Source organism: Citrus clementina, unplaced genomic scaffold (assembly GCF_000493195.1).
Source record: "Citrus clementina cultivar Clemenules unplaced genomic scaffold, Citrus_clementina_v1.0 scaffold_3, whole genome shotgun sequence".
NCBI classification, from domain to species: domain Eukaryota; kingdom Viridiplantae; phylum Streptophyta; class Magnoliopsida; order Sapindales; family Rutaceae; genus Citrus; species Citrus x clementina.
The window spans coordinates 30,667,303-30,680,142 of record NW_006262339.1 but is presented as its reverse complement, the minus strand read 5'-3'; the positions used below and the strand labels follow the sequence as shown (position 1 = coordinate 30,680,142).

At 34.8% G+C, this 12,840-nt stretch overlaps 2 protein-coding genes and 1 non-coding gene across 3 annotated transcripts; 1 reads left to right on the top strand and 2 right to left on the bottom strand.

Annotated features, from left to right (window-relative positions):
- Positions 1-6,027: 6,027 nt before the first annotated feature.
- On the bottom strand, positions 6,028-6,486 carry LOC112099850. Its single transcript, XM_024187348.1, has one exon. The coding sequence runs from the start codon at positions 6,484-6,486 to the stop codon at positions 6,028-6,030; it is 459 nt and encodes a 152-aa protein (XP_024043116.1).
- Positions 6,487-10,143: 3,657 nt separating this feature from the next.
- On the bottom strand, positions 10,144-11,521 carry LOC112099849. The gene is made up of 3 exons (XM_024187347.1): positions 11,452-11,521; positions 10,853-11,340; positions 10,144-10,764 (listed from the first exon to the last, which is right to left on the bottom strand). Exons 1-3 carry the CDS (start codon positions 11,519-11,521, stop codon positions 10,144-10,146), a joined length of 1,179 nt encoding a protein of 392 aa, XP_024043115.1.
- Positions 11,522-11,770: 249 nt separating this feature from the next.
- On the top strand, positions 11,771-11,878 carry LOC112100627. Its single transcript, XR_002906994.1, has one exon. It is a non-coding gene; the product is annotated as a small nucleolar RNA R71 (small nucleolar RNA).
- The last annotated feature ends 962 nt before the right edge of the window (positions 11,879-12,840 follow it).

Here is a 12,840-nt window from a genome sequence, read left to right as displayed (position 1 = left end):
GTAGAACAAATACCTTTCAACCTCATTTTTCAAATAAATGGAATCTTTCTGCACTTTTAACTGCTTATATTGAGTCTTTGTATTAATAAATGCATAGACCTTGCCACTTTTCCTTCTTAAACCCACATCAATTGCGAAAACATCATTAGTAGATTGGCTACCATCACCAGAAGTAGATTCCACAAGACAGTAGGTTTTATATAGCTATGAAAATAAATTTAAGTAAATATGAATACATTTACAGAAAAAAATAAAGTAACTATTGTTATAATTGAATCTAATTTGAAAGTTTAAGAATACACCTTTAAAAGTAGCTTCTTAATGTTTGATGTAATTTCTTTCGCTTTCTCAAGATTATGCAATTTTTTAAAGCAAAATGACACATAATCCAATTTGTACCTTAGACAAGAAATAAATTGGAGTAAATAATTATCACAATTGATTTTATCATAAAAAATAAAAATTCAAATGAAATAACAGATTTTTGCCTTGGATCAAGTACCACAACAATGATCAACAACTGATATGTAGTGTCCACAGAACCCCAATACTTCTCACACTTTATCTTCATTTTTTCTACCCTTTTACTAAGAAGCACCTCCTCTTTTTCAATAAATAAATGCAACTAGGTTTGAATGGTGCAAAGATGATGAAAATACAAGTTAGATGTGACAGATAATGAAGCACTGAAATCAACTGTAACATTATTCAAAAAATTCAAAAACTCAATAAATATTTTAGCACTTTTCCAATCTTCTATTATGGGTAGCCTGATCTGTTCTACTTTCCTCTCATTGAAAAAACTCATATATGGTCCATTATATTCCTCTTCTTCCAAACTTTCAAAAGCTTTTTGAAAGTGTATAGCTCTGGACAACATAGTGTAGGTAGAATTCCTTTATATTCAATTTTCTCTCTCTCAACACATGATTTAAATTTATAATGATAACTCTATGAAATGAGAGTTATCATGGCACTTTGAGACTTAAATCATGATTACTTAGACAGTAAATGATATGTTTTTATTGCATTTTAGTAATGTTTTGCATAAACATCCATCTTAGTTTACTTTTAATAAGTTTTGTTTGATTCAGAATAAATTGTGTGCTTAAATCATATGCATAATTGTAGGTGACCAGAAGTTTAAATTTCAAGTAAGGAATGCGGCTGCAATAGACTTGTAAAGATAAGGAAAGAACTTAATTAGAGAAGAATTGAAACAAGTCTGGAATAGTGCAGATGCTGAAGCCATTGCTGTAGCACTGTTGTTGTAGCATCGTTGCTATAGCAATTATAGAGCATTGACAGAGAAGATTTCGCGCGAGATACTTTGAAGTTTGCGGTTTGGAGTTTCCTAAATTAGAAGCTGAATGCCCTAGGCTTCCAGTTGCCCTAATTCTAAACTATAAAAAGAGCACACACGCAAAGAAAAGGGAGCTGTCATTGGAGAAGAAAAATAGATAAACAACACAAGAAAAAACAAAGATCAAGAGAGAGAATTGGGGGCTGTAACTAAGGAATTTGAGAAGAACATCAAGCGGATCGCACTCTTATTTTTTGTTCTCTTGTTTCTATCTCGTTATGATGAATTGTTTGATGGCTGAAACTATTTTACTTCTTGTTTTATCACAAATTATTAACTAAATTTACTTGTGGTTGAGTAATGAACAAACTTGATGGTTAATTGACTAATATTATGTGTTGTTGCATGTTTGCTATAGCACGTTGTTTTGATAATACTTATTTCAATTTACTATTTTGGTTGACCACCCATTTAGTGATACTCGTTAAGAAAGAGCCTAAAAAAGGCTTGTCTTAGTGGAACATATCAAAGCAATACTTGGTTTTAGATTGGGTTTCCTGAGTTAGGTTTAACTTGATTTGAAATGGGTCATGCTTAATATAAAATTAGTGATGAACTAGATATAGGGATTCACCTTGTAGGGTAATTAAAATCTAAAATGTTTAATGCTATATCTGATGTTAGCATAACAATTGGTCATTGTTAAGTTGCATTTAGATATAAGACATTCAACTTGCGACAGCTGAGGATACATAAGGATTCTGCCCAGTGCTGTAGCAAATGCTATAGCAATCGAGCCAACATTAGAAAAATAGTCATAACCATTAAGTGAGTTTAATCGCTCAAGTACTCTATTCCCCTTGGTAACATTCTTGTATTTACTATGGTATTTTACTTTATTGCATTTTTCTTATTGCGTTTTTATTTTTATTATTTCATTAGTTTAATAATTTATTTTAATTCTTGTTTAGAATAAAAATTGCACTGATAAAATTACTGTAGCAATTCCTATAACAACCTATTGAGACAATCTTGAGTACTCATCATTGTATTACTTATTGTGTACACTTGCACATTGACATCAATAGCATTAGAAAACCTACAACATGCAACCTCAAACCTGAAGACCTCACATACATAATTGCATTGCGAATGCTAGTAATTGAGTCATGCATCTCTTTCAGCCCTTCAGTCACAATTATATTAAAAATATGGGCACAACACCACAAATGTAAATAATCTCCATCTAAAATCATTGCATCACCCTTCTAATTTTTCAACTTTGTTTTCAAATAATTGATAGCAACATCATTAGCACTCGCATTATCAACTATAATAGTCATCACTTTTTCTATACCCCAATCAAGCAAGCATTTTTCAATAAGGTTGCCGATTAAGTCCCCTTTGTGGCTTGTTATTTGGAAAAAAAATTCAAAATTCTCTTATGCAATTTCCAATTATGATCAACCCAATGGGTTGTCATAACATATAATTAAAATTTTGTATGGAAGTCCAAATGTCTGCGGTAATAGAAACTCTATACTTATTTGCAATAAAAATATTTTTGAATGCTGCCTTCTCAACTAAATACAATTGATCTATATCTCTTACAAGTGTTCCCCTAGAAGGAGGGCCAAATGTAGGACAATGTTTGTCGCACAAAAGATGAAATCCATAAGACTCTACCTTCCTAAATGAACCCTCATTAAGAATAAAATACATACCCATATTCTTCCTACAATCCTCCTGACCAAACTTTCCAGCAAGCCCCAACCCAATACCATACACAATATTCCCAATGCCACTACCACTTGCCATATTAGACTTTTTTTTCTTATCACGGAAGCGATCTAGTTTAACTTGAGTCACATCATCTAAAGTAGCCCAATATTTTTCACATTGTTCTCTTAAGTGAGTCCACAAATTAAAAGTCTCATTAAACTTACTATCACACTTATACTACTTCCCACAATATTTGCACTTACATGTCCTATTCACTTAATCTTTGATATAATGAGGCCAAACTTTTGAACCCCTTTCATTGTCATGAAGATGACCACCCCTTATTTTAGATTTCTTACTTTTAGGTTCTAGAAAATCATCCATCAATGTTTCTCCATCTTCTATGATATTATTCACATTGGAATTATCTTCCATGTTGAGAACTTCTATAATTCATGAAGATTAAAAAAAATTAGTTATGGAATCAATTAATCAAATAAATTATCATCAATTATACCAAAATCCATTTTAACTTTTGACTAAAATAAAATAAAATTGTAGCAAGAAAAATAAAATCAAAACATACCCTTATGTTTTGATTTTTAAAATTATGACTATGAGACTTGAGAATGAGCGATTGAGATTGAAAGAGTTGAGAATGATAGGAGGCACTTGAGGTGGAGGCAGCTGTTAGGTTTTTGTGTTTTTGTTTTTATAATAAGAAGTATGCTATTGTGTATGAAAGTGTACATTTCTTCTGTTAATAATCCAATAATAAATTGACACATCATATGTCTTAAAGCTTTTAAAATTTTATGGATTGGATAGGTTTGCTGAAATCCAAATTGAGTGATATCGGTTTGCAATCCAATAAACCGAAACTAGTTTTTTTACTAATGAAACCGATCCAAATGGTCGGTTTGGATATGTTCAGTTAAAATATGCCCACCTGTAATAGAACCTTAAATTCTATCAAGCTGTAGTTTCTTATAGCTTTAGGATGGTTAAGGAAGACCATTGTGTGTACATTAAGAGATATAAAGACGCTTTTGCGATATTTACTTTGTATGTGGACGATATATTATTGGTAGCAAATAGTAAAGAGTTTGTCAAAATTATTAAAGATTGGTTACATTCAAATTTTGACAAGAAAGATATCGGCGAAGCAACATATATCTTAGGGGTCAAAATTTTTAAGGATCGTTCAAGAAAATTTATGGCTCTGTCACAAGAGTCTTACATTAAGAAGATCATTGAAAGATTCAATGTGGCTGATTGTAAGCACAAGGATACCCTTATAGCTAAAGGACAATCTCTTAGTCTCGATATGTGCCCTAAGACTCCTCAAGAAAAGGAAAGAATAATTAGAGTTCCTTAGGCAAATGCCATTGGAAGTCTTAAGTGTGTCATAATGTGTACAAGGCTTGATATTAGTTATGTTATAGGACTAGTAAGTAGATACCAGTCTAATCCTAGTTAGAAGCATTGGAGTGCTGTTAAAAGGATTTTAACATATCTCAAATGCACTGCAAATTATTGTTTATGCTATCAAGGAGGTGGTTTGCGGCTTGTTGGATATTCAGACGCCGACTAGGGTGGTGATCTGGATTAGCACAAATCGGCTTCAAGATATGTATTCTTGCTAAACAGAGGAACAATTACATGGAGTAGCAAGAAACAAACATGCATGACTTAATCAACGATGGAAGCCGAATATATTGCATGTTCTGCAGCAGTGCAAGAAGTTATGTGACTTAAGAGATTTATAGAGGACTTAGAGATTAATATTAGCAATGATAATCTAGTGACTATCTATTGTGACAATCAAGCTACTATCTTTTTCTCTAATAATGCTAAATACTATACCAAATCGAAACACATTGAGACTAAATACAATTTTGTAAGAGATATTTTGGCAAAGAAAGAAGTAGCCATACAATATATATCTACACATAGCATGATAGCTGATCCACTTACCAAAGCTGTAATAAGGGATGTATTTGCCTCTTATGCTAAATCATTGGGGCTGCGTAGATTATAAATTACTATTATTAAGATGTACTTATTTGTTATAAACATTTTCATTGCATAAGTTGTTTGAAAATGTAATAGTATCTCTTATTTCAATTTATTCCATGAAAGACATAATTACACATATATAAGAGTATGTCGTCAAGTCCAGACTAGTTTTCTTACACAAGTAGTCACCTCAATTGCTTTAAGAGCAAGCTGAGATGAGACAAGTAGAATAATAAAATAATGTTTTTGTTTGAGAGCCAAATAAAAAGCGTTATTCTACAAGTTTTGTCGCCTTGACTAGAATCAAGAGGTCTCACACGATTTTTATTATAGACTGACTATGATATACCCCACCATCATGGAGACTTGATTGAAGTCAGATGTGAGATCTTACTTTTTACGCTAGAGGAGAGCATTCATTCTAAAAGAGTGACTGGACTAAGATCCATAGTCCTAAAATGGAAGATTTACTGTAACACGTGCACCATACCACGTGTGCTTGGTAACCAAAATGGAAAATAAAAGAATCTTTCATCTTTCTCATTGTGTAAAAAGTCAATCCCAGTATCCTTATGACTATCAACTATGTTTTTGAGATCTCATAGTGGTGTCTGCTACTTTAGTATGTTATCTATGACCTTGACATTATTCGGTCTATGAAACATGACTAGGAAAGCGACTATTCTGAATTGATGAGCATGAGTGTGATAAGAAGATTTATTTTTTTTTTATTTGATTCACTGGTTGACCAATTGTATAATATCTTTGGGATATTACAATTATGAATACATAAAGAGATTGTGCAATTTTAGCATACTAATGAGATTTAGTATGCTTGAGTATTAAAATAAATTAAATCTAGGATACAATGAACATATTTTTAAATTCTCTTGCATACGATTGCAATTGAGACATCTCTTGCCTGAGTTAGGAATCGAGATATGTTTTTGACTCACCAAATGAGTTTTTGGATATGTTCATGGTCACATGATATATCTACTTGTATGATTAAAGATATATGGATGTATGTAATGCTTAACCTTGTGCCCATTAACCTTGAATTCGTGGCCTGTTTGTTCATCTAAAAGATCAACAGCTCTATGAGGGTAGGATTTTAACAGCTTAAACGGGCCAGACCATCGTGACTTGAGCTTTCCCGGAAACAATCTTAGTCTTGTATTGTGGAGCAACACTAATTGACCAGGGGTGAACTTCCTGTGTTGAATATGCTTGTCACGCCAGTGTTTTGTTCTCTCTTTATAAATTCTTGCATTTTCATGTGAAAATAGCCTTAATTCATCAAGCTCACAAAGTTGAAGCTTCATTTGTTCTGCTGCAGCATGAATGTCCCAATTTAGTTTCTTCAGTACCCAGTGTGCTTTATGCTCTAGCTCTAGGGGCAAATGACAAGCCTTGCCATAAACAATTCGGTAAGGAGACATGCCGAGTGGGGTTTTGTATGCTGTTCTATAGGCCCATAAAGAGTCATGCAAATGTAAAGACCAATCATTCCTTGTTGGGTTCACCTAGGGATGGCAATGGGCACCGCCCGCAGCGGGTTTGCCATTACCAAACCCAAACCCGCACAAAATTTAAATTACCAAACCCACCCGCAACCCGCAGCGGGTTTTAATTTTTTTAAAAAAACCCACCCGCAGCGGGTTTTAACAATTACCAAACCCGCAATGGTATCCGGCAGATTTTTTGCGGGTTTCCGTATTTAAAATCACAAATATTTAATATATAAATTTATAATAATAACCTCAAGTTCCATATAACATATTCAATTTTATATTTAAACAATGTAAATAAAAAATTAAAATTTCCACATCAATTCAATACAAATTCTCAAATTTAAGTATAAATTATACAAATCTATTTAAAAAACACAAACTAATATCTAAAAATAATAATTACATTTCATATTATCATTTAAAACAAGATCAAAGAGAATATATTTATTTTATTCACCACCATAAGCACCCATCTAACACAATGCCTAAAATAATAATTAAGATTAATATTTTCAAATACTAATTCGAAGGGAAATGCCTTTAGTTTTCTTTAGGTTATGACTTTAGAATAAGAGATGAGCCATATACACACATACACAACTTTGAGCCTTTTGCTATTTGGTAATTTGATTAATTACATTATTTTCTTTATATATTTTTATATTTAAATTAAATTAAAAATATTTGAAAAAAATTATTGCGGGTTTGGTGGATATCCATGCGGGTATCCACCGGGTATAAGGTTAATACCAAACCCACCCGCATCCATATGCGGGTTTTAATTTATAATACTAAACCCGCCCGCAACGGATAAAATTACCCGCAACGGGCGGGTTTTGGCGGGTGGGTTTGGGCGGGTTTGCGGGTTTGCGGGTACAATTGCCATCCCTAGGTTCACCACTTTTTCTAAGATATTTTTAATTTCTCTGTTGGACACTTCAGCCTGACCATTGGCTTGTGGGTGATATACTGTTGCTATCTTGTGTCGGACTCCATATTTCATCATTGCTGCAGCAAAGATTTTGTTGCAAAAATGTGCACCTTCATCACTAATTATTGCTCTAGGAGTGCCAAACCTGGAGAAACCATTTTTTTGAAGAAAGGTCACCACAGTTTAGCATCATTGGTAGGTAATGTTGTAGATTATGTCTCCAAGTGGGTGGAAGTAATCTACAGCAACAAGGATATATAAGTTTCCAAAGGATGGGGGAAAAGGTCCTATGAAATCTATTCCTCAAACTTCAAAAACTTCCACTTCCAGTATGTTGGTCAATGGCATCTCATGTTTGCTAGTTATGTTCCCTGTCCTTTGACACCTGTCACAACATTTAACAAATTCATAAGCATCTTTAAAAATAGTGGGCCAATAATAACTTGATTGCATAACTTTGACAGCTGTTCTGTGACCACCAAAATGTCTTCCATATGCTGCAGCATGACATGATTCCAGTATATGAGGTATTTCTTCTGCTGCAACACATTTTCTTATTACTTGATATGAGCATAGCTTATATAAATGTGGGCCATCCCACTGGTAGCTTCTAACATCATGAAGAAATTTTTTTTTTCTCTTGAAACTTCAGCTCAGGTGGTAGTAACCCACTTACTAGATAGTTAGCAAAGTCTGCATACCATGGAGATGCTGACTGCTGCAGTATTTGTGCTTGCTGTATTACCAACAGCTGTTCATGAGGAAAAGTTTTAGTGATGCCCTTCCTTGTCAATGTACTAGTGTCTGCTTCCAACCGTGACAAGTGGTCTGCCACTTGATTCTTAGCCCCTTTTCTATCTTTAATTTCCAGATCAAATTCTTGAAGCAATAAGATCCATTTGATTTGTCTTGGTTTGGCATCCTTCTTTGAAATTAAATATTTGATGGTTGCATGGTCTGTGCAAACAGTTACTTTAGTACCTACCAGGTAAGCTCTGAATTTGTCAAAAGTAAAAACTATTGTTAGCAATTCTTTCTCTGTAGTGGTGTAATTGATCTGAGTTGGAGTGAAAGTTTTGCTTGCATAGTATATGGAATGAAAAACCTTATCATTTCTTTGCCCTAATACTACTCCCACAGAATGATCACTATCATCACACATCAATTCAAATGGTAAATTCCAATATGGAGATATAACTACTGGAGCAGTGATAAGGATTTTCTTTAATTCGCCAAATGCTTGAAGGCATTCTTTGTCAAAGTGAAATGGTTTGTCATGCTCCAGCAATGAACATAGAGGCTTGGCTACTTTGGAAAAATCCTTAATGAATCTTCTGTAGAATCCAGCATGACCCAGAAAACTCCTAATACCCTTTACTGAAGTTGGGGGTGGCAGTTTATCTATTACCTCTATCTTGGCTTTATCTACCTCAATACTATCATTGGATATTCTTGTGACCCAGCACTATTCCTTGCACCATGAAATGACACTTCTCTTAATTGAGTACTAGGTTGGTCATCTCACATCTTTTAAGAACTTCTTCCAAGTTGTGTAAACAATTACTATATGTTTCTTCAAAAACTGAGAAATCATCCATGAAAATTTCCAAAGTCTGCTCTACCATATCAGAAAATATAGACATCATGCATCTGTGAAAAGTTATTGGAGCATTGCATAGCCCAAATGGCATTTTTCTGAAGGCAAATGTTCCATAAGGACAAGTAAATGTAGTCTTCTCTTGATCCTCTGGTGCTATAACAATCTGGTTGTAGCCTGAATACCTATCTAAGAAACAGTAGTATTGCTTTCCAGCAAGTCTGTCCAGTATCTGATCTATAAATGGAAGTGGGAAATGGTATTTTATTGTGGCTTTGTTGAGCTTCTTATAATCCATACACACTCTCCATCCAGTCACTGTCCTTGTAGGAATAAGTTCATTCTTCTCATTAGCCATTACTGTTATCCCTCATTTCTTTGGAAAACACTGAACTAGGCTTACCCATGAACTGTCTGATATTGGGTATATGATTCCAACATCTAACCATTTGATGATTTCATTCTTCACCACTTCTTTCATAATAGGATTCAGCCTTCTCTGGTGCTCCACCGAATTGCTGGAATAGTCTTCTAACAGGATCTTATGCATACAGATTGATGGGCTGATACCCTTTATATCTGCCATGGTCTAGCCAATTGCCCTTATGTATTTTCCCAGCAAGTCTACTAGGCTTTGTTCTTGACTTGCATCCAAAGTAGAAGAAATGATTACAGGGAGTGTGTTGTTTTGACCAAGATAAGTATACTTTAAATGTGAAGGTAACAGTTTTAATTCAAAACTAGGAGGTGATTCAATAGATGGTAAAGTTGTTTTTACTTCCCTGTCTGAAAGATTCAGGTGTTCAATAACCCTGTTGTGCCTATTAGATTGCTGTTTTTCTATGCAATCTGTTTGAATTTCTGCAACATCTTCCTCTTCAATCTCCTCAAAGGTGGTGACTTTGTTAAGTACATTACTGCAGCATCTGTCCATTCTATCTGCTACAACAAGATCCACTACACTTAGGAAATTGCACTCTTCTATTTCATCAGGGTTTCTCATAGCCTCTAGTACATTAAATGTGACTTGCTGATCATTCACTCTTATGGTCAGCTCTCATTTCTGCACATCTATCAGAGTCTTTCCAATTGCTAGAAAAGGTCTGCCAAGTATAATGGGTACCTCTTTGTCAGCTTCAAAGTCCAGCACAATGAAATCTACTGGAAAAATGAATTTGTCAACCTTCACCAGTACATCCTCTATCTTTCCTTCAGGATATGCATGAAATCTGTGAGCTAATTGCAGAGTGACAATTGTTGGTCTGCACTCCCCTACTCCAAGCTGCTTAAATACAGATAATGACATCAAGTTAATACTAGCTCCCAAATCACAGAGTGCTCTGCCAGCATACCTATTCCCTATTGAGTAGGGTATTGTAAAACTCACTGGATCTTTCAATTTTGTGAGAATTTTACTCTGAAGCATATGACTGCTTTCTTGTGTTAGAGCAACAATTTCAAACTCTCTCAGCCTTCTTTTTCGTGCCAAGATATCTTTTAGAAATTTCACATAATTTGGTATTTGCTCCAAAACTTCCACAAAAGGTATGTTTATGTGCAGTTGCTTCAGCACTTCTAGGAATTTGCTGAACTGCTTGTCTTGTTTTTGCTTCTGGAAGCTTTGAGGGAAGGGTGGTGGATGTCTAAACTGCTGGTTAGATTCAGGAGGTACTAAACTCTGTTTGTTTAAGTTGGTACAGGTTGTGGCTACTGGTGTTGTAACTTTTTTTTTCAGCAAGATCTGGTTGAATTTCTTTTGCAGTTACTGTAACTGGGTCCCTTGCATCAGTGTCTTGATGGGGAGTCTGCTGTAACATGCTTCCCTTTTGAATTGGTTTTTGAGCTGAATTGTATTCCATCCCATTTTTGGTCACCTCAACTGGGATATCAACATGCTTTCCAGATCTCAGACTAATCACTTTGCAGTGTTCTTTGCTCTTTCTCCTAGGATCTTCTGTGTTGCTTGGTAAGCTTCCTTGAGTTCTACTGCTCATTGCTGTAGCTAATTGTCCCATTTGGTTCTCAAGATTTCTAAAGGACACAGCTTGACTCTGCACAATTGCTTTATTCTTTGCAATGTACTCCTTGATTAACACTTCCAATGAAGTGATTGGATCCTGACTGATATGTTTTTGCCCTTGACTTTGTTGATGAAAACCAGGTGGTTGTGGTTGTGTGTTTCTACTTAGTCCATTCAATGCTGGAGCATTTCGATTCTGATTACTCCATGAGAAATTTGGGTGTTGCTTCCAGCCTGGGTTGTAAGTATTTGAATATGGGTTGTTCTGAGGTTGTCGATTGAAGTTACCCACATAATTTACTGAGGATGGATTTCCAGGACAATTATCAAAATCATGTTATTTACCACAGTAGACACAAGAAAGTTCAGTAACTTGCTTTACTGTTGCTGGAGCAGCTGTCATGGCTTTTACCATGTTAGTCAATGAAGTTACTGAGCTGATAAGGCTGTAATTGCATAAATGCTATGTACCCCTGCTGATCCTCTTGCTACTGGTTGCCTAGCTGAAGGCCACTGGTAATTATTATTGGCAATTCTTTCCAAAATTTCATAAGCTTCAGTGTAGGATTTGGATAATAGAGCTCCATTTGCTGAAGCATCCACCATTAACCTTGTACTTGGATTCAACCTATTATAGAAAGTTTCCAATTGAATGCAACAAGGAATACTATAATGAGGACACCTTCTGAGCAAGTCCTTGAACCTTTCCCAAGCCTCATACAAACTCTCATCTTCTAGTTGATGGAAGGAGGTAATCTCATTTCGTAATTTTGCATTTTTTTCGGTGGAAAATATTTCATTAGGAATTTATCAGCCAGTTCATTTCATGTAGTGATGGAATAAGATGGTAATGAATTTAACCATGCTCTTGCTCGATCTCTTAAGGAATAAGGAAAGAGCCTCAGCCTTAAGGCATCTTGCGTTGCTCCAGCAATCTTGAAAGCATCACTTACTTCCAAGAATAATTTAAGATGGAGATGAGGGTCTTCATTTGGCAATCCATTGAATTGCCCAACTGTTTGCAACATTTGAAACATCACTGGTTTTAACTCAAAGTTGGCAGCATCTACTTCAGGTCTGATGATGCCAGGATGGACAACTTGAGGAGTTAGTCCAGCATAATCTCTTATAACTCTATCTCTGTCATCAGCCATGTAAATAATATTGTTGTTGCCTGGCTGTCTCCCGTTAGCATGTTCATTATGCTCTTGTTGAATGTTGGCTGGTTGTAAAGGCCCGTAAGGGTTCAAATTTCCCTCATCTTGCAAATTATTCATGTCTGAAACAATCTTTGAATTTCTTTGTTCTCTTCACAATCTCCTGATAGTCCTTTCAATCTCAGGATCGAATTAAAATATCACAGATCTGTCCTTGAGCATACACGTACTGATCTGCCAATCAATAGAATGAATCAAGTTTAGTTTAGTGCTATCACGATTTACTTTACACTTAAAAAATAAACAATCTATCCTCGGCAACGGCGCCAAAAACTTGTTGGTTGATTTATATAATCAATTATTATCAATGCCAATGTGCAAGTATACACAACAAGTAATAAAGTGATGAGTGTTCAAGATCGTCTCCACAGGGATTGATGTTTACTCAAAATGCTAAAGCAATCGCAATAATGCAAGTCAACTAAAGACTGAAACAAATAATTGCCAAATAATTCTATCGTAACTAATAATTACGAGAGATGGAAATAAAACAATACCGTAATAAAATAAACTAAGT

What these genes read in the sequence shown, in the direction of transcription:
- LOC112099850 (XM_024187348.1), bottom strand. Translation starts at nt 6,486, where the DNA reads ATGTCTCCTTACCGAATTGTTTATGGCAAGGCTTGTCATTTGCCCCTA.
- LOC112099849 (XM_024187347.1), bottom strand. Translation starts at nt 11,521, where the DNA reads ATGGTAAAAGCCATGACAGCTGCTCCAGCAACAGTAAAGCAAGTTACT. An exon ending in ACTTTCTTGTGTCTACTGTG is followed by an intron (nt 11,341 to 11,451) that starts GTAAATAACATG and finishes CTTACAACCCAG; the next exon opens with GCTGGAAGCAACACCCAAAT. An exon ending in ATGCAAGGGACCCAGTTACA is followed by an intron (nt 10,765 to 10,852) that starts GTAACTGCAAAA and finishes TTAAACAAACAG; the next exon opens with AGTTTAGTACCTCCTGAATC.